The sequence below is a fragment of the Kogia breviceps genome, chromosome 5 (genome assembly GCF_026419965.1).
Source record: "Kogia breviceps isolate mKogBre1 chromosome 5, mKogBre1 haplotype 1, whole genome shotgun sequence".
NCBI lineage: Eukaryota > Metazoa > Chordata > Mammalia > Artiodactyla > Physeteridae > Kogia > Kogia breviceps.
In genome coordinates this window covers 148,992,202-149,019,093 of record NC_081314.1, presented here as the reverse complement: position 1 = coordinate 149,019,093, position 26,892 = coordinate 148,992,202, and the positions used below count along the sequence as shown (strand labels likewise).

The 26,892-nt window shown below is 54.9% G+C and overlaps 1 protein-coding gene across 12 annotated transcripts in view; it reads right to left on the bottom strand.

The window, feature by feature from the left end:
- The window catches only part of PCBP3 (poly(rC) binding protein 3), a 215,203-nt gene that overhangs the window by 46,173 nt on the left and 142,138 nt on the right, over positions 1-26,892 (bottom strand). For all 12 annotated transcript variants that reach the window (XM_067035283.1, XM_067035286.1, XM_059064091.2 and 9 more), the window contains one exon: positions 7,790-7,925. In XM_067035283.1, coding sequence (XP_066891384.1) covers positions 7,790-7,799 — 10 coding nt within the window. In that variant the 5' untranslated portion in view covers positions 7,800-7,925. The remainder of the gene's footprint in view (positions 1-7,789; positions 7,926-26,892) is intronic.

Here is a 26,892-nt window from a genome sequence, read left to right as displayed (position 1 = left end):
CGCTGGGTCCCTGCTGACTGGGGGCTGCGCCTGGCGGACGGGGACAGTGGGGACGCTCTGGGCCCGGGCGGTCAGCTCGCCGTGCTTCTGGGGGCCAGGCCAGGTGGCTGTCCCGGAGGCGGAGTGCGGACACAGCCAGGGGACAGGACTACGCCCCTTCCCTGCCTGCCCCGCCCGGTCTGAGGCAGGGAGCTCTGGAGCCGAGGGTGTCGCCAGCTGACACCAGCTGTCTGGCCACCCGTGGGCCCCCAGATGCCACTGCAGAGGCTCTGTGGCAACTTAAACCTCAGAGAGTCAGAAAAACAAGTTTCTCGGTCACCCAGGCGAGCTGCTTTAGAAAGATCCGATTACAGTAACAGTGGGATCCTTTTTAACACGAGCAAAAAGAACAGACTAAAACGGCAAAACAGAGGGCAGCAGAACTGTCCCTGCTGACGTGTGAGTGTGACAGGTGGGCCGTGAGCACGGGCGGACCCCTCTCAGCTGGGACACAGGGTCCCGGGGGCCGGGAAACAACTGCCTCAGAGCTGACTGAACCCCACCCTGGGGGGTCGCTGCTGTCGGGCCCTGTTCTGAGCGTTTCCTCGGGACACACGTGACCTTTTGCATAAATATCACAGCACGTGTGCGTCTCAGCTTGACTTTCAAAGCAGTACGACTTAGAGGCTGTAAAACGCGCAAAGCTTAAATCACAGCTGGATTTCACACCCACGCTTACCGGGAGGTGCGACCACCAACTCAAGACAAGGAACAACTCCGCGTCACGGCTCAGCCGCAGCTGGAGAGTGTACTTTGTGGGGGCGGCCGCCCTCCCACCCAGGTCCCTGGGGTGCTCTGTCGTTCCTGCCCTCCCGAGCGGGACTTCAGGGCGCAAACGTGGTCACGCGAGGCTGACCCTCCTGTCTGGGGCGAGGCCCGCGGGGCCTCCTGGGCCGAGCGCCTGCGGGGTGCCCGCCCCGGGAAAGGCCGTGCCAAGTTGCCACACGTCCTGTCGGGGTCCTTCAGCACATCGTCTCAGTGCAGAGGCATCCATGCTCGATGTGAGGTCGAGTTCTGACTTAGTGTTCAGCTTTTTTTAATAGATGCCGACGGACCCAACACCATTTACTGAACAGTCTTCCTGTTCTACCACTTTTATTAGAGCAAACGAAACAGACCCACCTCCCTCTAGACGGGTCTCCTCCACCGACATCCACCACCGGCCTCCTTACTCCTGCCCGGAGGTGTGTTTTTATACAGGTTTCTCTCCCTCCGCTTTCTTGCCTTCTTCTGGATTGTTCTTAACGATACCGCCCCCAGCCCCGGCGTGGGGGCCGCCTGCGTGGGGAGTGAGCCCAGCCTCGGCCCCGGCCCGCCCGTCCCCGAGTCCCCGGAGTCGCGGCCGCCCAGGAGCCGCCCCCCGCCCCCCCGCCCCCCGTCCTCCTGCTGCCGGCCGCCGCCCGGGGCTCGGCGTGGGCAGCGGGGGCGGCCGCGGCTCCTCTGCTTTCCGTGCTGCGGGCGAGACTGTTAGCAGTGCGGTCTCCGTGCGGGAAGGGCACACAGGGAACAGACCCCGCGTCACCTCCGGACAGGTCACGCGCGGCTCGGCTGTGGCCTTCCCCGTGCCCAGCCCGCCGCGGACACCCGTACCGCCCACCGCCGCGTGCCCGTGGGCCCCTGCGCGGCGCCGCCCGCGGCTCACGGGCACCGGCGTCCCCAGGAAGGTTCTGTGGATCACAGAACCAGGCTCAGCCCAGAGCTCCTGACTCGGGCGGTCGGCTGGGGGTAGACCAGACTGCCTCTCCGGAAGGTTCTCAGGTGGTGGCGGGGGTCAGGACCCTCTCGGAGAAGCACTGACGGGCACCGTCCCCTAGAGCGGCACGGGCGTGCCCCGGAGAAGGAGCCGGGGGACCGCCCGGGGCACCGGCTCCACCCCGACGGGCTGCCCGTCCTCAGACCCCGACCCCTGAAGCCCCCCCTCGGCCAGAGCCAAGATGGCTCTTCAAAGGCTCCAGCCCCAGGGGCGCACGGGACCCCAAACCCTCCTGAGGCTGCTGGGCCCAGCGACGTGCCTTTCACAGCGCTGGGTTTCCGTGCCTCCTTCCGCAGAGCGGGGGCCTCGCAGAGAGAGCGGGGCGCTGGCGGGGTGGCCCGGGGGGCGCGTGCAGAAGGCGGCCCAGCTCCTCCCGCAGTCCTTTTGATCCCCAGATGAGGCCAGACCGAAAGCCAAGAATGTCCGTCAGAGACCGGCCCAGGCCAACGTGAAGCACAAGGACGAGTAGCCTGCGAGGGGTGCGGTGGCCAGAGACTGGCCCTCCGCTTAGGGCACCTTCCTCTGAGCTTGTGTTGTTTCTGGAAAAACAATCTTCTATTCCGCTGGCAAAAAAGGGCAAGTCAGTGCTCCTGACGCTGGCCGGGGTGCAGGTTTACTTCCAGGTCTTGTTCCCCGCCAGAGCCAATTATGGGGCGTAATTTACACGAACGCACAGGAACCTGCTACCCACACAATGACCGAGCCCGAGCCCCGTCCTCCCAGCCGTGAGGACGTAGGTCAGGTGGAACAGGAAAAGGAGACAATGTGAAAACTGCATTGAAATACTGGGCACTTTCCCAGGCACAAAGGAAGCGTTTAGAATCATAAACACAAGAAAGATTGAAATTTCCTGCCCTACCTTAAGGAAATAGTAGAAAAATTTCCCTTTCTTCAAGATTGCGAAATGGATAAAGAGCCCTTTAGATATAGTTCATGAGACTCTTTCAAAGGCTGCAGTTGGAAGGAACTGGGTATCACCCTAAATGCCTAATAATTCTACAAGAGAAAATCTTGTTTTGTTACCAAGGGTGCAACCGTTATTTTTACATCGCAAATGTTGGGGAATTAATCATCTACAGTGTCCACATTCACTTCTATGGACTTGGCTATAGACCTATGTTTCCTGGAAAGCCAGTTAAGATACACATTTTAAATATTTTATTTCTGAAAAGCAAAACCGTTTTCTCCACTAGAAACACTCAAATCAAATACCATACAACTTTGATTTCTAGCAAACCACTCTGGAAAACATTTTTTTCCCCAGGAAATCCTAACAAGAGCATATCGTTTGTCTAAATACGGCACCAGCGGCCAGCCCACTACACAGATATTGCAAGCATTTTATATTCTACTCATTACCTGCAAAATATGTTCATCAGACACCCTGAACTAATGGAATACTTCGATTCACTTACAGGACAGGTAAAAAACACTTTTTGGTTATTTATAAGCTACAAAACTCCCGTTAGTTTTACAAACACTTCTAAAGTACTGTACCTTTCCCTGCTTCCTCACAGAGGAATCGTGCTCCCTGGGCTCCCAGGGACAACAGACGGGTGTTACTGCTCATCTAGCATCAAGCTCCAAAAGCGCGCGGGCTCCACACGCTGCAACACACACGCAGCGACCTTACTCTAACATGTGCATTTCACGCCACTGGATGCCAGCGGCTCACCTGGTCACCGCAGAGGCGGACATCCCCCAGCAAAGGTGCTGGTCCCAAGGAGGAAGCAGAGCCCTGGGCCCTGGGGACGAGCAGCCTCTCTGAGGGGAGGGTCACATCCCCACACCTGCCCCGGGGGCACAAACAGCTGGAAAACGACCTGTTTGTTTCCTGCGTACTAGCTCACGAACACTGGAGCGTCAACAGCTACCCTGATCCTTAAAGAGGAGCCGTGTTGTCAGACCAGGGGAACGTCTGGAACTCTCGGCGAGGACCCCACGCTCCCGCTCCGTCAGCACCGGGCACAGCCCAGCTGGATGGCCCTGGACACCCGCTGTCTGGGCTCCGCGTGGCCTCGGCCGGGTCCGCAGCCCCTTACCTCAGAACAAAGCCACTCTGTGCGGTCGGGCAGGGCCGGATGGATGTGGCTATCAGACAGATGGTCACTCTCCCCGTTTAGAGAAGATAAAAATGCTAAAGGAGAAAAATTAGAGTGCGGTTTTGTTCTAAACCAGAGGAGGCTACAGATCCCATTGGCCTCAGGTTGGAGACCTCGTGACATGGGACCAGGCACATGTGACCTACTTTTCGCCCGGCTCCCCTCGTTCCGTTGGAGGGGTGCGCCTAGCGGATGCGCTGTCACTTTAATGACGCCTTCCCCCAACAGGGGCCACCGCACAGGCCGCCGTGCCTGCGGGACATCGGCCGCAACAGCTCAGGCCTGGAAAAGGAGGGGGGCAGACACCTCGGGCCCGCGTCAATCGAAACACAGCTCTGCAGAGCCGAGCCACTGCCGCCCCTGTCAGCCGTCTGCATGCTTGGGGGCTGGGTCCTCACCAGGACGAGGCGTCTGAAAGGGCACCACCCGCGAACCCTCTCCTTCCCCCAGTTTTCTCTTCCTCGTGATCTAGGGCTTCTAGGTGCTGCCTTGGAAGCCAGCTGTGCGCGGGAGCTTAGACAGCACTGAGCGCTGGGCGTCCCGAGAGGAGTGAGCCCGACGGTGGGGCCCTGGTCTGGGCAGCGAGACGGAAGGACCGACCCAGACCCATGGGAGGACACGGAGGACGCAGCTGGTCCCCGGGTCAGAGCGGGCACTGCCCCCAAGCAGGAGGAGGTCGCCCTGTGACTGTGCTATTATCACCTCCACCTCTCGCCGTCTCGCACGAAATCAGACGCAGATCAATGGAAAAAGCCAAACACCTACCAGGTAGTGGGGAAACTCTGGCGCAGAGAGGACTCGCTGTCCGGGAGGACGAGGCTGGCTTTGCTGGGGGCGGTGCCGAGCTCCTGCTGGGAGAGCCCGCAGAGCACGGGGCGCCTTGTGACGCCAACCGGGGTGGCACCTGCCAAATCAGCCTGACTGTTCGTTACGGGAAAAAATGGAAAGTGCATATCATGCAAAAGCCCTGTAACCTCATCCCCCAGAAAGACCACCAGTGAGAGTGGGGTGTTTTGAGGTCGACCTCGTCAGACTTTTTTCCAGTAGGTGTGTGTCATTATACTTTTTTACAAAAATAGGCGCAAACCACCCAAGTTTGTCCTGTTTTTCTCACTTAACACGCTGTACAAAATAGTTTTGTATGTCACTATATTGAAATCTACACAGTAGTGATCAAATTCCCCATGGTACGCCATTTTATGCATAAGCTTTTATGCATTTCATTTTATGCATTTTCATGCATAAGGATATAGTCAACTGCAAGGTGTATATTCTGGGTTTTTGAACTGTTACATTAAACAGTGTTTTAACAATACTCTTCGGGTGGACCTCTCTGTCCGTCTTTTATTGCCTCAGAATCTTTCTTTACGGAAGGGCAAAGGACACACGTGCTTGAGGCTCCGGACAGGGCGACAAACGGGCCGTGCGAGCAGCACCCCCGCGCGGAGGGCCCTTCCTGCGCTCCTGCCCACACTGGGCGGCCTGTCATCGGTGCCCGTGGGGCCTGGCGTCCTGGGCACGCCAGCGTCAGTGGCAGGGCAGGGGAGGAGGAGGCCAGGAGCCCTGCCATATGTCCTGCGCTGTCAGCCCGTCCAGCCCCGCAACAGCTCTGTTAGGGACAGAAAAGGCAGCCCTGTCACTCGGGCTCGCTCACGGTCATAGGGCGCAGGCCGCGGAGGGCCCCCTGTCGGCCACTGGGAGGGTGCTGGGAGGGCTGGGCACTGGCCTTTGGGTCTGGCGGGGGCAGGAGTGGTACAAGGAGAGCGAGTGGCCACGCGAGGCCACCAGGGTAGGGGGTGGTCACAGCAGGTGGACGAGCCAGGGCTCCCCGCCTGATTCTGCGCGGGGGCAGGTGGCTGGGGGAGGAGGAGCTGAGTCCTTGAAGAAGTGACAGGAAAGGGACAGCGAGCAGAGGGCCATGAAGGACCAGAGTCCTGGGCCAGAGAGAAGGAGCCGAGGGCACGGGGACCACAGAGGAGGCCAGGAGGTGCAGCCCGGACGTCGCGGGGGACCGGGGATGGTGGCATCCAGGGAGTCTGGGGCTGACAAGCCCACCACCGGCTGAACGCGGCTGAGGGGCAGGGGCAAGGCCAGGGCAGGACAGGACAGCCTGGCCAGCTGCGCCTGCTCGCTGTTTCCGCGTGGCTGTCGGGAAGGGGGGGACCCACACCGCTGAGCACCACGCCTCCTGCTTTGGGGTCGTGTTCGTCGTGCTAGGCGGCCGCCCACTCGCTTGCCCACGGCTGGGGCTTCTCTGTCTCACTGGACTCCACCCGTCCCCCCTGCAGCCTGCCCTATGCCCAACACGAGGTCAGGTGCTCAGACCCTGGAGCACAGGGGCACCTGGCAAATGTGGCCGGGCAGAGGGCGGGCCCACAGGCAGGGCAGGGGCCCCCGGTGTGGGGCTGGGAGGCAGGGGGGAAGGCAGAGAGCCTGGTGGGGTCCCTCGGCCCCGACTTTGCTGGGCTGCAGCCTGGCCTGGGGGTGGTCCAGGCCCGTCCTCCACCTCCACGTGGTCCCGAAGAAGCCCGGTCAGACGGCTCTGGCTTACATAACCAGCCTCGCTCTTGACAACAGCCTGGGACGTGCCAGCCGTGTGGAAGGAGCCGTTCCCCCCAGCTCCTGTCCAAAACCAGAGCCACCTCCAAGTGATCTGTCACTGACATTCACGCAAATAGACACCTGGAGGCTGAAATGATTTTAACCTTCCTCCGTACAAAGCAAAGATCAAAACAACACAGCGTGCAGGCTTATGGAATTGGGTCAAGCACCACAGGATTAAAAATGCTGAGCTGCAATTAAAAAAGCAAAACAAAGCCAGACAGACAACATTTGGATAGGGCAGAAGAGAAGCTGCCGTGCAGAAGAATGAAGAAAAATTTCATAAAGTCGGTGAGGGGGCCCTGTACCCCTTATTTAGTTTTGTGACTTGTTAAGATGCACGTGTCTCTTTGACAACCACCTGGGAGATAGGTTGACTCAGAACCGGTACAATGTGTATGTCGTGAACCCAGATTAGTAACTCCCACAGCTGAAAACAGTTTCTCAGTGGCCACTTCTGCGGCCCCGCGTGAATTAAGGCGCCCTAGAATGCACTCTTCAGCCTTCGGCAATGCCCTTGTGACCTGAAACGCACAGGTGAATAAACTAGAACTGGCCTGGAGAGGACCAGGCATGAGAGCTGAACAAGGAGCCTTGGAGGCCTCCGTTTACAGTGAGACACCGAGGCCAGGGCAAGTCGGTACTGCCGGCTCGGGACCCCTGAAGGCGCGGGCAGAACTCGGACCTCAGGGTGCTGGGTGGAGTGCACGGTGGCACACCGGACGCGCAGGCTCCGGCACACCCCCTCCTGCACACGCGCACACAGGCTCCTGCACCCACAGCCACACGGCAGGACGGTCAGCAGGGCCAGGCAACCCGCAGCGCTGGCACGGGGCGCTGCAGGTGGCTTAGTGTCCCTCACGGAGCCAGTAAGCAAGCAGACCACAGACCCAGCTCTTCAGACTCCCCACCTAGTGCGATGAGGCCACGGAGGCCTGAAAACAGGGAATACAGTTCAAAGGCATCCCACGTTCCTCAAAAATTCAAGGGAAAAAGCCAGGGAGAAACACTTCTGCCTCAGCTTCAATCTGCTTCTTCAAATTCTAGACGTGCCTTTGCAAGTTCCTGCCCGATCACATTATTGCATCGACTTCCTTCCTTAAAGTTTCATTTTTCATGGGCCGTCTTCACTCCCTGGCACTCCTCCCGGCTGACACCATATCACGGACTAAAGAGGGTAAAATACAGCATGGGGCCACTTCAAACACATGCCGCCGTTCCATGGTGAGTCTGACTTTGCTACACATTCCTGGTAAACACACAAGCAGACAAGGGCCGCTTCACAGCCACTCACCTTCCCCCATAAGCAGGCTGGACGAGTCAGAGCAGGCCCATAGACGGCGTGCGTTCACACTCGTTGTGACCTAGCGCATCACAGCCAGAGCTGGCGATTCACGGGAGGACCAGCTTTGGTCGCGGAGCCCACCGACCTGAAACAAAAAGCACAGGGGCAGATGAGCTTACAGATTAGGACCTTGTCCATCGGGACTAAGCTTCAGCGGAACTGCTTTCTTGTGTTCAATAGAGCAGCAAGCATTTCTGAAGATTCAGGTGTGAGACGCGTGGGATGTGATGAGACGCCAGTGAGAGCTCATCCTGGGACCCGCCCTACGCGCCCCGCAGGGGCCTCCACTGCTCAGATGCGCAGTCCAGAGCAAGTGCCTGGTAAAACCGTATACACTTTTGAGAATCTAAGTGAAACAGTCAACTTTCTACTTGTAATATTTAGTATATTTATAGGTATATATACTGATTTTAAAAGATATGAAACTATATATTAACTTAAACACACTGCTGGTTTTCTACTTTACCGCTGGTATAATCATTTCACTGGAATCCTTCCGTTTCAGCGTGCAATCTGTCCACCTAGTCTTTCCCAGCGTGCATCATTTTCTCCTTGGGCCAAGTGTCTTGACTCTTCACTTTTTGAATTCGCATTGTTGCCCAAACAGGAAACTTCATCCCCAGGCACAAGAACTCAAGTTCATAACATACCCTCTTTGCTATTATTCAAGTCCAGGGGTAACGACCTCCGCACATCATTGTCAGGGATGCCTCAAAAGGCTCTTTACAACAGCATCCAACATTTGGAATGGTGAGGTCAGAGCACCAAAAATAATGAGAAGCCCATGTTAAATTTCTCTGTCTTTCTCCATGTCAATCAGGTAACCATTTTAGGCAATAAACAACGTCACTGAGTCTGTTTTAAGCTAAAATATCTTACCCATATAATCTGTTGGGGTTCCAAATGAAATAAATGAGAAAATACGAAATGTAAGGAAATGCCATGAAGGTGACATTGAGTAAAAGCCTCCCTCTTTCACAGGGGCAGACGGTGTCTCCACTGGTGCAGGAAAAGGGTCAGCGTATGACTGACTGGAGGATGGGAGAGGCCTGAAGGTCACGAGTGAGAACGCATCAGAAAGCAATGGAAGAACAAGGGATTGTCTCGGCTCCCTTGCCAATTAGAAGAGAACAGTCTTATAGATGTAGAGAACAAACGTATGGACACCACGGGGGGAAAGTGGGGAGTGGTGGTGGTGCTGTGATGAATTGGGAGATTGGGATTGACATATATACACTAATAAGAATAAAACAGATGACTAATGAGAACCTGCTGCATAAAAAAATAAATAAAACTCAAAAAAAAAAAAAAGAAAGAACAGTCTTGTATGTACAGTGCCAGGAAAACTGATAGCACACACCAGAGAATGCACTTGCATCCTTACCTTACACCACATGCAAAATTTAACTTAAAATAGGTCAAAGGCCTAGACTTGAGGTAAAACTATAAACATCTTGAAGAAAACACTGGAAAAAAATTTTTCATGGCATTGGATTTGGCACTGATTTCATGGATATGACACCACAAAGCACAGGCAGCAACAAAAAGTAGATGAACTGGACTTCATCAAAATTAAGAACTTCTGTGCATCAAAGGGCACTAATAAGAAGGTGAAAATACAATCTACATAATAGAAAATATCAGCAAATCAGATACCTAAGAAGGGATTAATATTCAGACTATATATGAAGCTTCTACACTCAACAATAAAAAACAATTAAGAAATATACAGGGCTTCCCTGGTGGCGCAGTGGCTGAGAATCTGCCTGCCAATGCAGGGGACACGGGTTCGAGCCCTGATCTGGGAAGATCCCACATGCCGCAGAGCAACTAGGCCCGTGAGCCACAACTACTGAGCCTGCGCGTCTGGAGCCTGTGCTCCGCAATAAGAGAGGCCGCGACAGTGAGAGGCCCGCGTACTGCAACAAAGAGTGGCCCCCGCTCGCCGCAACTAGAGAAAGCCCTCGCGCAGAAACGAAGACCCAATGCAGCCAAAAATAAATAAATAAATAAAAGAAATATACAAAGGATTTGATATATATTTCTCTAAGGAAGATATAGAAATGACCAATAAGCACAGGAAAAGTAACTCAACATCATTCGGCATGAGAAAAAGGCAAGTCAAAACCACAGTGAGCCATGTAGGATGGCAATGGTAGTAATAATAATGAAACTGATAATAATAATGAGAAGAAACAGAAAATAACAAATGTCAGCAAGGCTGTGGAAAAACTGGAATCTTCATACATTGCTGGGGGAAATACAAGATGATATATAACCCCTTTGGAAAACAGGCTGGCAGTCCCTCCACAAGTTAAACCCAGAGTTCCTGTATGACCCAGCAACCCCACTCCTAGGCATACACCCAAGAGAATGAAAAACCTGCACATGGATGTTCACCGCAGTGCTGTACATGGATGTTCACCGCAGTGCTGTTCATGGATGTTCACCGCAGTGCTGTTCATGGATGTTCACTGCAGTGTTGTACACGGATGTTCACCGCAGTGCTGTTCATGGATGTCCACCGCAGTGCCGTACACGGATGTTCACTGCAGTGCTGTTCATGGATGTCCACCGCAGTGCTGTACACGGATGTTCACCGCAGTGCTGTACACAGATGTTCACTGCAGTGCTGTACACAGATGTTCACTGCAGTGCTGTTCATGGATGTCCACCGCAGTGCCGTACACGGATGTTCACTGCAGTGCTGTTCATGGATGTCCACCGCAGTGCTGTACACGGATGTTCACCGCAGTGCTGTACACAGATGTTCACTGCAGTGCTGTACACAGATGTTCACTGCAGTGCTGTTCATGGATGTCCACCGCAGTGCTGTACACGGATGTTCACCGCAGTGCTGTACACAGATGTTCACTGCAGTGCTGTTCATGGATGTTCAGCGCAGTGCTGTACACGGATGTTCACTGCAGTGTTGTACACGGATGTCCACCGCAGTGCTGTACACGGGTGTCCACCGCAGTGCTGTACATGGGTGTTCACCGCAGTGCTGTTCATGGGTGTCCACCGCAGTGCTGTTCATGGGTGTCCACCGCAGTGCTGTACATGGGTGTCCACCGCAGTGCTGTACATGGGTGTCCACCGCAGTGCTGTACATGGGTGTTCACCGCAGTGCTGTTCATGGGTGTCCACCGCAGTGCTGTACATGGGTGTCCACCGCAGTGCTGTACATGGGTGTTCACCGCAGTGCTGTACATGGATGTTCACTGCAGTGCTGTTCATAACTGTCAGGAAGTGGAAACAATCCAGCATCCTTCAACTGATGATGGTGGATAAACAAAACGTGGCACATCCTTATAACGGGATGTTATCCGGCCACAAAGAAGGGGATGGAGTACTGACCCGCGGGGCAGCATGGATGGACCTTGAAGACATTATGAGAAGGGAAAGAAGCCAGCCGCGGAAAGCCACATGTCGTGTGCTCCCATTTACAGCAAACGTCCAGAACAGGCAAACCCACAGGGACAGAAAGTAGACCCACGGTTCCCACAGCTGAGGAGAAAGGGTAACGGGATGGGTGTGGGGTTTCTTTGGGGGCGATGAGAACGTTCCGTAATTAGAGAGTGGCGATGGTTGCACACCTTTGTGAATATGCTAAAAACGACTAAATGGTGCAATTTTAAAGTATGAATTGTGTGGTATGTGAATGATACTCAATTAAAAAGAACAAAGGTAATAAATACTCAAAAGTTTTTTTTAAAAAGGCAACGGAAGAGACCTTGTATTAAACATCACAGAGTTAACACGTGTTTCCTCCACCGTTACAGAAACTGCACTGAAACGATGCTCACAAAATGAAACAGCACGAACCCACAAGCACTGAGAAGTCAGGAGGAGCAGGAAGAGCCAATAAGAGCTTTCAGCACAACCCTGAGATCTGGGAAGTGGGTGAAAATGTGGTAAATAAGGAGCAAAGCAGAGACCCTGACCCCGCAGCCTCTAAGGGGAGAAGCCACCCGGAAGCCGGCCGTTCGCCCCCTATTCCAGGAAGAGCAGGGCCTGCAGGCACCGAGTGGGTCCACAGGTCAGAGGGGCAGGGAAGTGGGTGGAAACAGCAGTAACAATTAGAATTGCCTGTGAGGAAGCATTAGGGCCTCCAGTGCCATGGCACCGTTGTCACCAATCAAGTCCTCCTGTTCCCAGGGACACCCAGAGGTTCCCTCCTGGGAAAGGGTGACTCTTCAGGACAGAAATGCCGACACCAACCCGGGAGTGTTACGGGGACAAGAGCTGAAAGAACAATGAGACCTCGTGCTCCTCCTTGAGGCTCTCGGCGTCCCAGCAGACAGGGTGACCCTCACGGTAAGTCACATAAAGTAGAAAGAGCATGACAGCAGTTTCTGATGACAGCGCAAGAAAAGCAGAAATTAATGAACGGAAAGACATTCGATTTGAAGCTTCTGTCACCCTGGAAGCCTCTGAAGGGAGCTCGTTTACTAAACGTGTAGACTGAGCCGGCGCTGGGCGTGGCAGGAGGCACCACGCGGCCAGCAGCGCGGAGCGCGGTGTGACAGCCTCGTGTGCGCAGTGACCCGCTTCCCGCGGCACCGGCAGCAGCTTCAGGGCGCGGGAGGGACCCTGAGCCCCCTGCGGAGCCAGAGGCGGGGGGCGACCGGGACGGCCTCGGAGGGAAGGCTCTGCCGTTCTCCTTTCAAACCTCAACTGGTGCTGGAATAGGGGGAGACAGAGGAGGTAAAGTGGGGTTCACGACTCCCCTCTTCACGTCCGCGGCCGCCCCTCGCTGTGCGACCCACTTAGTGACAACAGGAGCAGTGGTTTTCAGCGGCTCGCTGAACAGCCCGCCACAACGAATCACATCAGTTTCAAAGGGCCAGAGCCCGAGGACGGCGCATTCCCTCCCAGGCACAGTCCACACAAAGGCAGCCCATCGAGCCGCAAACGACACACTCGTGCGCACAGGCAGGCACGCGCATGTGCACGCGGGCGTGAGCGGCTCCCCTGCCGTCCGCACCCTCACGTGGGGCCTGGCTTCCCCGGAAGGCCTGAGACGCCGGACGGCCGGGAGCAGGGCTGTCCTGCTCTCCACGGGGCATCCCCTGTGAGCCCTCCTGCCGGGAAGCCGGGCGGCGGGAGGGGCTGGGGGCAGGCGGGCAGGGTGCTTTAGGCCATTTGAAGAGGGGGCAGGTGGAACCTGCGGGAAACAGGGATGCGAGAGGATTTTGATAAATCATGATATTTTCCATCCCCTTACTTTCAGTCTGTATGTGTCCCTAGGTCTGAAGTGGGTCTCTTGTAGACAGCATATAGATGGGTCTTGTTTTTGTATCCATTAATCATGATATTTTAACACCTGCAATCTGGCTGCTGGTGTGGAAACCAGGCTGAAGGTGAAAAGCGGCAGGAGAGGAAGCCGGGAGAGAATTCAGGAGATTACCTGCTAATCCAGCCAAGAGATGATGGTGAGGAAGTGCCTCGATGCCCCAGAGCCCGCGAGGGGTTAATCTGAGGAGCGACCTCAGGGCCAAACCAACAAACCGCCCATCTGGCGGGGACGCCATGGCACCCCCGTCACAGTTCACACAAGGACAGTGAACACGGAGCAAGTTGTGGAATATCATGTGTGTGCGTAAAGCTTCACCTGACACTTAGAGGTTGTACATTCTCCTAAAACTCTCAGAGAACAAAACCAAAATTGACAATGTTCTAACTCATAATGCGAGTTTCAAGCAAGTTTGAAGGCGTGGAATCAACAGACCATGCCTTCCACCCGGTGGGCAATAAAATTAGAAATCATTAGCAAAAAGATAACTCTATAACTCTCCCGGACGTAGCACTTTTTAAATGATTCTAAGTAAGAAGTGGATGGGAATGACATAATGAAACTAGAAAATCACGAGACCTCAACAATAATAAAAGTGCTGCACGCCAAAATTGGTAGCATTCAGCTGCAATAGAACTTACAGGCAAACTTACAGCCTTTAAAAGCCTATACTAGGAATAAAGTCAGAAAACTAGTGAATAGAAAATCCAATTTTAGAGGTTAGATAAATAACAGAAAGTATCCACAGAAAATAGAAAGAAGGTAATTATAATAAAGCATAGATCAGTAGTTACAAAAAAAGAACCAATTATGAAAATGAACAAATATAAAATTTGGTTCTTCAAAAAAGGCCCCCAAATATACAACCTTCTGATGATGCTGATCAAGAAGAATACTCCAGCAGGCACAGGTGACTGGAGTTATGAAAAGGCACACCAGGCCTTCTGGTTGCGGACAAAGTGAAGCAGATGCACTTTTCCCTACGTTCCGGCTGAGCACAACTAAAACCCCGTGTTAACCATGAAACAAGCCCAGGAACAATGGGAAAGGTGGAGAGAAGGTGCCTGGATGGGCCCTGAGGTGTGAAGGCTGACACAACAGTGAGTTCACCTGTGTGTCTTGTTTTGATTCCCTCCTGTTTATTCCAGACTCGTCACTGGAAAAGCCTGCGACCAAAAAATGCCGAAGAACACTGAAGACCACTGCCCTCCAGGCGAAGCTGACAGGGGTCGCGTGCATACACACGCGCCCACATCAGAGGGGCTCCCACCCCTCAGGAGTGAGGGGCTCCGCCCTGTGCTCAGGGGATCGGGGAGGCCAGGGGCTGCCTGGGCCTCCACCCCAGCCCACTGTGAACAAGGTTCCCCCACCCGTGTCACCAGAGGCCTGCGAAGACAGGACGTTTTTATAAGATCCAGAATATCATGACATTGCAACCAAACTTTCCAGGATACAAACAGAAATCGTTTGCCATACCAGAAATGAGACTAGGAGAATCTCAACATGAAAGAGAAAAGAAAATCAATAAATGCCAACACTGAGATGACGGAGATATTAGAGTCGCCTGACAAGGATTTTAAAGCTGCCATCACAAAAATGCCGCAGCGAGCATGTCTGAATGTGCTTAAAGCAAATCTCTAAAAACCTCAGCAAAGAAATGGGAGAACTGAGCCCGCAAATTACCAAATGCCAATCAAAATGAAAGAGACAACCTCAATATGCCTACAGCCATTAAAGACATGAAAACCTGTAATAAAAACTCCAGAGAAAAGAAATCTCCAGGCCCCGATGGTTTCACTGGAGGATTTTACCAAACATGTAAAAGCAAATGAACATAAGCCTTAGACACTCAGAGAAAATAGAATACTTCCCAACTCATTTTGTGAGGCTACTGTTACCCTGATACCAAAACCGGAGATAAGACAGTACAGCAAAAAAATACATATATAGACCAGTCTCGCTCATGAACATCCACACAAAGAGACGAAATATTTTTTTTTAATTAGCAAATGAGGGGCTTCCCCGGTGGCGCAGTGGTTAAGAATCCGCCTGCCAATGCAGGGGACACGGGTTCGAGCCCTAGTCTGGGAGGATCCCACATGCCGTGGAGCAACTAAGCCCGTGCGCCACAACTATTGAGCCTGCGCCCTAGAGCCCGTGAGCCACAACTACTGAAGCCCGCACGCCTAGAGCCCGTGCTCGCAACAAGAGAAGCCACCGCAATGAGAAGCCCGCGCACCATAACAAAGAGTAGCTCCCGCTCGCCACAACTAGAGGAAGCCCGCGTGCAGCATCAAAGACCCAACGAAGCCAAAAATAAATAAATAAATAAATAAATTTTAAACAAACCTTAAAAAAAATTAGCAAATGAATCCAGCAATGTGTAAAAGAGTTATGTACCATGGCCAAGTAGGATTTATCCAGATATGTAAGGCTGGTTCCATGTTAAAAAAAAAATCAATCAGTATAATCTACCATATCAACAAGCAAAAGCATAAAAGCCATATGACTATATAAACTGATGCATTAAAACTCATTTGACAAAATTCAACACCTAATTCGTGATAAAAAATACCAGCGAGTTAAGAATAGAGGGAAATTATGTCAACTTGATAAATAGCATCTATAAAAAACCTACAGCTATCATCATACATATGGTGATAGAATGAATGCTGCCCACTAAGATCGGGAACAAGCACGGCTGTCCACGTTCACCACTCTTATCCAACACGTTACTGGGAGTTCCAGCCACTGTGATAGGCAAGAAAAAAATCAGAGGCATTTAGGCTGAAAAAGAAGAAGTAAAACTATCATCTCTATTTGCAGATGATATGATTTTCTACCTAGAAAATCTTGAGGAATCTATAAACAAAACAAAACTCCTAGAAATAATAAGTGAGTTCAGAATGGTGCGGAATATGAGTCATACACGAAAAGTAACTGCATTTCTGTGTACTAACAGTGAACATATATCAGCCCAAATTGAAAACAACGATTGAAAATCACTCAAAAATACAATGAAACACTTAGGTACACACTTAATGAAACTTATGCAGGCCCTGTCTGCTGAAAAATGCGAAATGCTGATGGAATAAATCAAAGAAACATAAGTAAGTGGAGAGAGAACGCTATGTCCACGGATCGGAAGACTCAACATAGTGAAGTCATCAGCTCCCTCCAAACTGGTCTGCGGGCTCAGTGCAGTTCCTGCAAAAGTCCAAGCAAGGTTTTGTAGACACAGACAAGCTTATTCTAACATTTATATGAAAAGATAAGAATAAAGCAGGAAAAATCCCTCGGTTTGATAATAAGGCTTACTTTGTAGCTATGGTATTCAAGAGACTGTGGTGTTGGCATCGGGGGCACACACATCAGAGGACGAGAAGGGAGAACCCAGGAGCAGCCCCAGCACAGAGGCTTGGCTCCTCTCCGACAGCGGTGAAAGGAGTCCCACTGAGAAAGGTGGTCTCCCAACAAAAGGTGCTGGGACAGGGGACCCTCGCCCCAAGCCTCACACCTCACACAAATACTAACTCAAAATACCAACGCAAATACTAACTCAAAAGCCTCACACCTCACGCAAATACTGACAGACACAGAGGTGACGCAAGAAGCTACAAAACTTTTAGGAAAAAAACAGGAGAAGAATCCTCAGGACCTAGGGGCTAGGCAAAGAGTTCTTAGACTTGACACAGAAAGCATGAACCACGAAAGGAAAAACTGATAAACGGGTCTTAATCAAAATTACCAACTTCTGCTATGCCAAAGACCCTGTTGAGAGAATGAAAAGCCCAGCCGACGCCCCCCACACCCGGGGCGCCCTTCACCCACATCCCCACGTCACAAGCTCGGCCACCACTCCTGGCCTCCAGAGCCTGCTCCCCTGGCCCCAGCAGCCTTGCAGCCGTCACCCAGCAACTGGCTTCCAGAAGGCGCTTCTCTCCGCTTGTGCGCCCCTCGTTGCAGGCCTGCAGTAGAGGCACGATGCAGATTTTGGATGAGTGAGAATATAAAGAGACGAGGAACCCCGATGCACAGCGGGCCCCCCGGAGAGCAGGGGAGGCCAGTCCGGTGCCTCGGGCAGGACACGGGCTAGTCTCTCACCACGGCCCAGCCTGATGTAGCCGGGACCCCGCGGCGCCCTGACTCACCACTCCCTCGGGGGTGGGGCAGAGCGTGGAAGGGGCCAGGCCATGTCTCCCGACACCTGGAGGGGATCCAGAGTCCACCGGGGACTAAAGAGGGGCATCAGGCGGCCCGCAGACCAGCCGCGCTCACCCGGCGTGGGGACGAAGCCCGGCCGACGCCCGCACCCTGCAGGGTCAGCAACAAACTCACCCAGGTGGCCCGCCGGCCGAGGCCCGGGAGCGGCCGCCTGGAGGAGGCGGGCAGGCCCCAAAGCAACAGTCCGGGGGCAGGAGAGACGAAGGAGCAGGGCTCCTCTCCGGGCTCACGGCTCTGGCCCTCAGGTCAGAGGGTCTGCCGTGCACTCGGTGACAAAGTCGGCGTCGCCCTGGGGCAGAGATGCTCCCAGCCCCACCGGGCACGCTTGGCCAAGTACTTGCTTTGCCAGCCAGATGTGAGCAGGGCGACACGTGTCACTCCTCTGCCCTGGTGACAAGCATCCCGAAGATGCCAGAGTGACTTCAGCTGATGCACGGCCCGTGCAGGCCACAGAGACCTGGGACTCGTGGGGATTGCAGTGCAGCTGGGCCACGCTGGCCATTACCGAACCTGCTGGTGGGGCCGGGTGGGGCCGCAGGGCGGGGCACCAGGCAGAGGCTGCAGAGGCTGCGGTGGTACCGAGCACGAGTGCCTCCTGCACGGAGGAAGCAGACGATTTCCCCGAAGAGACTGCAGCTCCAGGCAAGAGCCCGAGGGAGAAGCACTTAGGAGCACATCTGTATTCCGACAGCGAGCTCAGGAAGGGCCGCGGAGAAGAATCCAGGGAGAGTGGGGAGTGGGCTGGGGCCGGGGGTGCAGCTGTTCTGCCCCCAGAGCGACCCCCAAGCTTCCCGTCTCTAAACCTCTTTCCTCCCTTATACTCACCGGGGACACCACGGCGCTTTTTTCCTTCTGGGTGGTGTGTATCACCATTCACCTTACTAGACGTTGAAACTGAGCAACCTTAGATATCTTATCTATCAATTCATTTAAAAACAACCGTAAGAAACCTGACACAGGTTAACAAAAGTAAATCTTCATGAATAACTCAATTTTCCCAGACAAAAAAATTAGTGTGAAGTGTGGCCTTGTTTCCTATTTTTGTAAGTCTCTTTAGGGTCTGGCTTCATAGAAGAAGCTGGATTCTCTTATTTGCTCCTGTGTTTACTCTGTTGTGACTGCTTGTTTTGCTTGAAGTCTGTGCAGACAGCGGGCCTCAGGGAGACAGGCAACTGGGAGAGGCCTGCTCAGATACCAGCGAACACAGCCTTCCTCGCCACTATGCCTAAACTCAGCAAGGGTAACTTCTTAAAGGTTAGTTGCAAACTGCAATCTGAAACCACATGGAAAACCACAAGGAACTTTCTGAACCCTGTCACACTGTAAAAGCCTTGGTCTGCCCTAAACTTTGATTGTCTTTTACCCGAGCATGATTGGTCATATGGAAACTGATTCACTGAGTCATGCAGATCTTCTAAATGTGGACAGATTTTATCACTCAATACCAAAACCAATCACACTTGTTAATATTACCACTAAGCACCACAGAGAAGTCTTAAGGTCTGAGGGAGCAGTGGACAGTGGCAGATAAAAGTTCTGGACAATTCTAACTTTGCTGAGCCCTCAAAGGTCATAGTTGGCAGCAAAACCGTCGGATGTAACCCCAAGCATTTCTGAGAAAGTGCCTGTCCAATACCCAAGTCCAGACACCTGCCCACCAGGTGTCCCCCCAAGTGGCCGTGCTTCCTGCATGGTGTGGTGCACCGGCGGGGCAAGGACGGCGCTCGCGGCTCGGGATCTCTCGGATACGAGGAGTAAGCACGCTGCCCCGAGAGGACGTGGCTGGGTGAGTCTGGCTGAGAACGCAGGGGCCACTAGCAGGGCCTCCAGGGGCTCAGGCCCAAGAGGAGAACTGCCCCAGCTCAAGCGGCACTCGGCGGGAGGGGAAAGGCACAAGCAGCACTACGGAAAGAGTCATTTTTGACCCTGCAGGTCCCTTGCAAGGGTCTCTGGGAGCCCTAGGGCTCCACGGGTCATGCTCTGAGGACCACAGCAGTAGAGGGTAAGCCTGAGAATGTCTCTGGGTGACAAACGCTTGTTAAAATTCAACTTAATGACAAGAATCTGGTTAAGGAGGCAGCCAGCACACCCTCAGTCGGCTTGGGAGGCGGCAGGTCTGAGGTCAGGTGCTGCAGGGCCGGTCCCTCCTGTGGTATCTCCTTGGTGTGCAGACAGCGTCTTCTCCCTGGGTCCTCCCGCGGCCTCTCCTCTTGGGGGCTCACTCCTGGTGTCCCTTCCTCTTCTCATCGGGACACAGCCCTATTGGGTTACAACCCCACACTTACGACCTCATTGCACCTCCTTAAAGGCGCTGCGTCCAAATGTAGTCGTGGTGGGGGACAGGGATTCAACCTATGAATTTTGGGGGGACACAACCCAGTCCACAGCCTCCTCCATCCAAGCTGCTGAGTGCCATTTCCAGCTGGGAAGGGGGGAGGCCTGAGGCTGGCGCCCCCTGCGGACGGCTGCAGCAGGCCCACGTGGAGAGAGGGGCACTCAGGAGGAGCCAGGGGTGCAGCTGCCAGCACTCCGCCAAGTGAGGTTTTGTGGGCGCTGTCTTGGCCAAGGGGCCACGGGAGGGGCAGGTGCAGGCCAGGACACCCACCCAGCCCAGGAGCGCAGGGACCTCTGAACAGGGTCTGCACGCTACAGAAACCCAGCCCAGACAACCGTCTGGTTTCGTAAAGGAAGTCCTACCGGCGCCCGGCCGTGCCCACGAGCGCGTGTACCGTCTGGGGCTGCTCTCTCGCTGCGATGGGAGAGCTGGGCAACGGACACAGACCTCGCGGAGCCCGTGGTGCCCGGGTATCGACCGTCTGGTCTGAGACAGAAATCCAGAGCCCGCTCTAGAGGACAGAGGTACGGGGAGGCGCAGAGAGAACGCGGGCCAGCGGGCCGGGAGGGACTGCAGGGCCGGGACTGCCGCCTGGCGAGGAGGCTGCCCATCGGGCTCTCACATCCGTCGGGTGCAGGGCGCCAGGTGCCTCCTGGTCCATCGGAAGGGACTTGTCCGAGTCGCCGCAAGCCGCACCCAGCCATGGATGTGGGGCCGGCGGACAGTCAGCAGCCCCTCTGTCCCTAGGTGTCCGGAGGAAGAGGGGGCAGATTGGAGCTGACCAAGAAACGGGCACGAGAGCCTGGCCGTGAGGCCTGTGCCTGCGTTGGTGGAGGGTGGGCTCCGGCCGCCTCTGCTGGGCAGGGCCAGGAGGGGAGCAGACGTTTGTGTGTTATTTGTTCTCCTGGACACTCCCCGCCTGTCCCCAGGAGGACTAGCCTCGCTCAGCGCTGAGGCCAGGCCTGGCCACCTGGTGCTCCTCTGGGAAGAAGCTGCACGGCCAGAGCAGAGTTCTTCGTGTTCTCTCCTCCCCCTGCCATCATTCTGGGAATGTTCCAGAGAGAATTTGTGCCATCGCCCTGGGAAGGGGGTGAAGTCAACACAGAAAGAGCCACAGCCGACCCAAGAGAATGAAAAATAAACTGTGTATTTATACGATTTGAGGATCATTTGTTTCTGCGGCTCCATCCGGGCCCTCAGCGGCCCCCGCGGGGTGGGGGACACGCATCTGGCTCCGTCTCCCCGGGAGGAGAGCTCTGCGACAGGCTTCCTGTCCCTGCGGCCGGCCTGTGCTCCTGGCCACGAGCTGAAGGTGGCTTTCGTGGCCGTCCACACTGCTGTGTGAGCCCGTCCCGTGCGTGTATCTCTCAGTAGCCAAGCTCACCCATTCAGGGTTATGGCTATGACTGACGCTCCCGGGACTTGTCTCATCCTCGTTGTTTTCTCTTTTCCTACCTCCAGTTACACATTTTCTGTGAAAAGGTCCTGCGCTGTTTTCTTGAAGCACCTGACACACACACAGGGTCACCTGTGTTCCTGCCGAAGTGACAGACGGAGCAGAAAAGAAGGCGGATGGGAGATGACAAAGCTGCCTGGGGCCCGGACCCTGGATTCGTCACAGGAACCATCCGTGCTGCGGATGCCCCCGCAGGGACCTCCCCTCCCGCCACAGGCCTTGAAGACAGCAGCACAGAGGGCGACAGCTCTCCGTCGCGGAGGCAGAGTTTCCCGCACGACCCCAGGCCCCCACGGCACGTGCTGCTGGGAGTCAGCAAACCTGATGTGAAAAATCTCATTACAGGGCGTGTGGCCATGATGTCAGGGTGGCCCTCCGCTTCCACGATCGAGTTTAAGAACTGGATGTGCCTCTGAAAGCCGTTCTTTCTGATATGATTTGGCTTAGTGCCCTACGGTCCTCCTAGAGGATGGAAAGATTGTACAAGAATAAGGGAACAAGAGATCCAAACAAGTCAGCAAGACTCTGCATGTTTCACGCTCCCTGATGCTCTGTAGACTAATTTTCAGCTCAGTGCAGTGATCCTTGGGACTGTCTAAAATATTCTAGAGAAATAATGAGGGGGATGGGCTGCAGGAAGGTGGACCGAGGAGCTTGGTGAATGCTGTCCCCCAGAATCAATCACAAAACTACACAAAACCGTCCAAAAATAACCATTAGGATGCTGGGAATCAACCAGAGGCATGTGTCAAATCGAGCGGCGTTCACACTCGGAAACCTGCTGAGCCCCGGGTGGATGGCGCCGGCGCCGAGGGGCGCACGGCGGGGGCGAGCGACGGCGACGTGGTGCGGCCTCAGAAGCAAGACCAGGCTCCGGGGCAGGAGCCGGGCCGGGAGCAGACGGGCACACAGCATTCCAGGCTGCGGAAAACTAGTAAGTGTGCAGCTGGTAAAGCACAGCTGTTCCACTTGGCCGTGCCTGCTGAGGCCCCGCCGCTCACCAACAGACTCCACCCGAGACGCTGGACCACACGTAGCACGTCACCGGCTCTGGTCCGCTCGTGGAGACACCCGTGCGCGCGGCTGCACGTGCACACAGGCACGCCGTGGCTGCTCACGGAGACCGGACCTCCCACCACCTCCTGCCAGCCCCCAGGGCAGAGAGCACCCAGGCAGCGGGTTACCGCAGAGGTGGTCCTTTTGGGCGGAAAGGAAGTTTCAATCTGCAGGCAGCAATCCAGCTGAGGAAAAATGCAAAACGAAGCAGTACTTTTGGAAGGGACCTGCCCATGCATCTGTTTGCACGCTGTCCACTCCTGGGCCCACGGCCCCCGCAGGGCCCCAGCCTGGCCACCCCTGGAGCCTGGAGGGTCGACTTGCTGGCTCAGTCCTGAGCAGGGCTTCACCTCAAAGACACGTCATCGATAGGAGCTAGAAAGGACATCCGGCTCCGCCTCAAACCTCAAGCTCATCTTGCCAGCCCCCTTCCTGTGCTGGATGTGTGCAGACAAAGGTGTCTCGGTGTGGGGGAAACTCAAACTTGAGATGCCAGAAGTTATACAGCTGTTCAGCTTCAAAATGGACTCCTTTGAGGAAAACCCATGCCAAGCGATCTAGAAACACATGGTAAGAACCCCCCAGCCCCCCTCAGCTGCGGGTTTCGACGCTGCTTCCAGCCCAGCACTGCCGGGAGCCCTTGGCACTCCGAGTGCATCCAGCCCGGCGCCGCAGGCAGGCAGCGGCTGCACTCCTTTGGGGAGGTCTGGCGGATCACAGGACAGGGCCCCAAGCCCGTGGGAAACCCTCTAGAAGGAAGGGCCAGGGGCCTGGGGGTAAATGGCTGCATTTCCACCGTGAAGACTCATCACAATTCCAACCCAAACCCGGCTGGACCTGCGTGAACCCTCACAGAGTGGGTGAAAGGTCACTGAAAAGAATAAAGACCCCATTTTAAAAGACACTCACTGAGACTATGTGCTCCTGGTACAGCCACGCAGTGAGACGGACGGACCCAGTTGGAGGGCGGGCACGTAAGGTACTGGAAGACGCCGTGACATTAGGACCCTTGCGGAACTGAGACGTGGTTTAACAAAGGTGCTAGCACAATTAGCGTCAGACCAAAAAGTAAAAGATTAGACTGATGTAACCTCACACACTACACCAATATAGATTCTAGCACAATTTCAAGAGTAAAAGTATATTCTTATTTCACTCTTTAGGTGTGGGCTTCACGTGGCGATTTCCTACCACAGAGGACAGTGTGGTGAAGGGGACAAAGAGTGACTTTGCAGTGGAGAGACCAACAGACACACCTGGGCCAGGTGACCAAGGTCAGTGTCCACAGTGTAGGTCGTGAGACAGCACAGACCCTGGACCCCTGGATGGGACGTGATGAGAAGGGCCTTTCCCCTCTGTGCTCTTCCAAAAACCCGTAACCCCAGTCCAGTCATGAGAAGAACGTCAGACAAATCCCGATAGATGGACATTCTGTAAATTCTCTGACCCACTCTCCTCAAAACCGTCAAGATCATCAAAAACAAGGAATGTCTAAGAAAGTAACACAGCCAAAAACAGCCTAAAGAGACAAGGCAATTCAATGTATTCTAGGACAGAAAAAAGACATTAGGGAAAAACTGAGGAAATCTGAATATAGAATGAACTTTACTTTGGTTATAATGTGTCAGTCTTGGCTCCTTAACTGTAACCAGTGTACCACACGGACATAGGTGTTAATAACAGCAAACTAAGTGCCGAGTGGGTGGAAATCTCTGTGCTGTCTGTTTTTAACGTTTCTGCAAATCTAAAATGGTTCTAAAGGCTTTTATCAAAAAACTATTATCAACAAAATACGAGGACAAATCATCTGAGAAAATATTTGCAGTATATACTTCAGAAAACAATATGTAAAGGACTTTTACATGATAAAATAAGACGCTGGCAACGTGTGACTAAGACGTGTGCAAGCTCCGTGACAACCGGAGGTGCTGCCAGAACACTCGTCGGTAGCCGGTGAGACAGGTGGGGTTTAAGGCACCCTGTCGTGGAAGCCTGGCCCGGCCTGGGGCTGCCACCCTCACAGGACATGGCCTTCTGAGAAAGCCGTCGGTCCAGAAGCACCAGAATTTATGCACTGAACATTTCCCCGTGTTCTTCAGTACCCTCTCCAAAACCCGTTTAATGGCATCAGACTAACCCCTCATATTTCACCAATCCTTCCATAATTTGGCCACTTCGATTAATGATGATATTTTTACCTTTATTACTTTCGGAATCAGCAACCCCCGTAAACTGTGACTTGCCAGTAGGTGAGTATAGGTGACCCAGTGAGTGCAAAGTCCCAGTTGCAGCGGTGTGGACCGCAGGACGCCCACTTTCCTTACGATGCTACTGGCTGCACACAGCCCCCCTGCCCAGCGTGGGTCCGGGGCCACGGCTCCCACACTGAGGCCTGGGACAACGGGGGGGAGCCGGGGCCCTGCTGCAGAGCGAGCTCCATGGTCGGATGGGGTGGTGCTGGTGGGGAAGGTTTGCTCCCACCTGCTCCCCTGCCAGGAGGGGAGGGGCCCAAGTGCCCATGAGTACCGCCCCCGGGACAGGCTGGGCCCGGGGGTGATGCCCACGGCAGGCTCAGCTGTGGGCCAGCCTGGTGAGGGGAGCCCGTGCCTGGCCACCGGCCAGTTGGTCCTCGAGCCCACTGGGGACGGGGAAGGCTGGCCGCCATCCTTGGCAAAGGTCACGTGCCTGCCTCCCAGCCAGAGGCCCTGTGCCAGGTCCGTGTGGCCCCTTCTCCACACGCGCTGGCTTCGCTGGCTCTAAGACACGCACCTGGCTTAAAGGGCTGCGCGCGGCACGAGGGGGTGCGGGTGCAGGCCTCTGCCCCTGCCCGTCCCTGGGCGCTGCGCACTCAGGACAGTCTTTCTGTAACAGGCATCTGACTTCAGGTCAGTGCTGCCAGTGAGGTTCCCGGGAGGCACAGGCCGAGGGGTGAGGTGGCGTATCATCACCGTGCCTTTCTGTGCAGCGGCCTCACCGCCCATTGCCTTGCACGGAGGGTGCTGCCCCTCGAGTCACAGGGTCCCCTTTCCAGCGGCCTGAAGCCCCTCTCCTGCTGACGTCAGCCCAAGCCCCCTGGACGGGCAGCCTAAGGTCACCGAGTGGGCCAGATGTATGCAGCCCAGGCTGGCCTCCACCCGCTCCCCTCCCGAGCTCCCACCTGCCCTTCACCTGAAGCCTGGGCACAAGCCCTACGGTCCCGCCAGTCCGCAGGTGTGGTGGACCAGACGTCCTATCCTTCACACCTGACTAGCCCGGTGGGCTACGGAGCTCCAGGAGGGTAGCGGTCGCAGCAGCCCTGGACACCCCCGCGTCCCCTCCAGGGCCAGTCCCTGCACTGCCGCCTGGGTCCTCGCGGCTCGCCCGCCCTCCCTGGAGAGGCTAGATACCTGGAGCACGAGAGGACGACGGCCATAGGCAGGCGGGGAGGCTGCAGGTGGAGGCGAGGACGGGCGGCCGCTCCTGCCCTCCGTTAACATTCCACATCTGCAGACCCTCAGCCCCGCTCTGGAGCCAGTCTTGACGCGCCTACGCGGGCCTCTCCAAGGAGGCCGGGAGGATGTTGGTCAACAGAACCTCCTGAACTCAACCGGGGTGGAAAAAGCGCTTCCCATCTGGTTATTCTAGAAGCCTCAGTCTCTCCTTCACTGGAAGGCGGCCCAGGAGATGAAAGGGTGTGACTTGATCCAGCAAAATTACCAGCCACTAGGAGGCAGCAGAGCTCCACTGGCCAAATCCCAGTTCTTCAAAGAAAGCAGTTCTCTGAGGGATTCAGCAAAACAGACCAAACCTGCCCCCGTCGGTGAAGCCATGCCCACTACAAGGGCAGAGTTGATTGGATGCTAAAGACTGCAAGGCCCTCAAAACCCAAAGCGTCGCTCACCTACCATTCCAGAAACATGGGCTGAACCTACTCTAACTCCCGGCTACGGCTACGGGGCCTCCCCAAGCACCCTGACAACAAGCAATGTCCTTCTCTTCTGACCACTGGCCCCTGGGTGTAGGGGGAGGAGTGATCCCCACACACCTTCTCCAGGGGCAGGGAGCTCAGTGGGACGGGGCGGGGGGAACCCCTCCCGCAGGGTTAAATCTCTGGGAGATCCCACAGCTTTTCACTCCTTTCAGAAAAAAAAATGTCCCTGGTCACTGTGAGTCTCACCTGAATTGACATGAACACTCCCCCATATCCCCAACCCCCGACACCCCTAGAAACAGTGCTGGACAGGACCCGAACGCCCACCTCAAGGAGGCTGTAAAGCTTGAGTGGACAAGACAGATGACACGCAAGACAAAGATAGGCCAGACAGGGTGCTGGGCAGTGACCAGTGCTAAGCACAGCCAGGAGGGCGCTCAGGACAGGGTGGGGGTGGGCCTTACAAAGGGGCAGGGAAGGCCCACTGTGGTGACTTTTGAATAAGGACCTGAAACACATGAGGGAGCAGAGCACCCAGCCCACAGGGCACGTGCAAAGGCCCTGGGGTGGGGGTGGGGGTGAAGAAGGCAAGGGCAGCAAGAGCTCGGTGATGGGCCTTCCAGGTCATCCCCAAACTCCAACTGGTGTGAGAACTGATTCCATCATTGCACAGCCTGTCCCGAGGAGTGGTGAGGATGTTGGAAGTGCTTTAGATTGGGAGCCTGGACTAAACCTGTCACGCCCAGATCTCCAGTCGAGAACAGCCGCTTAG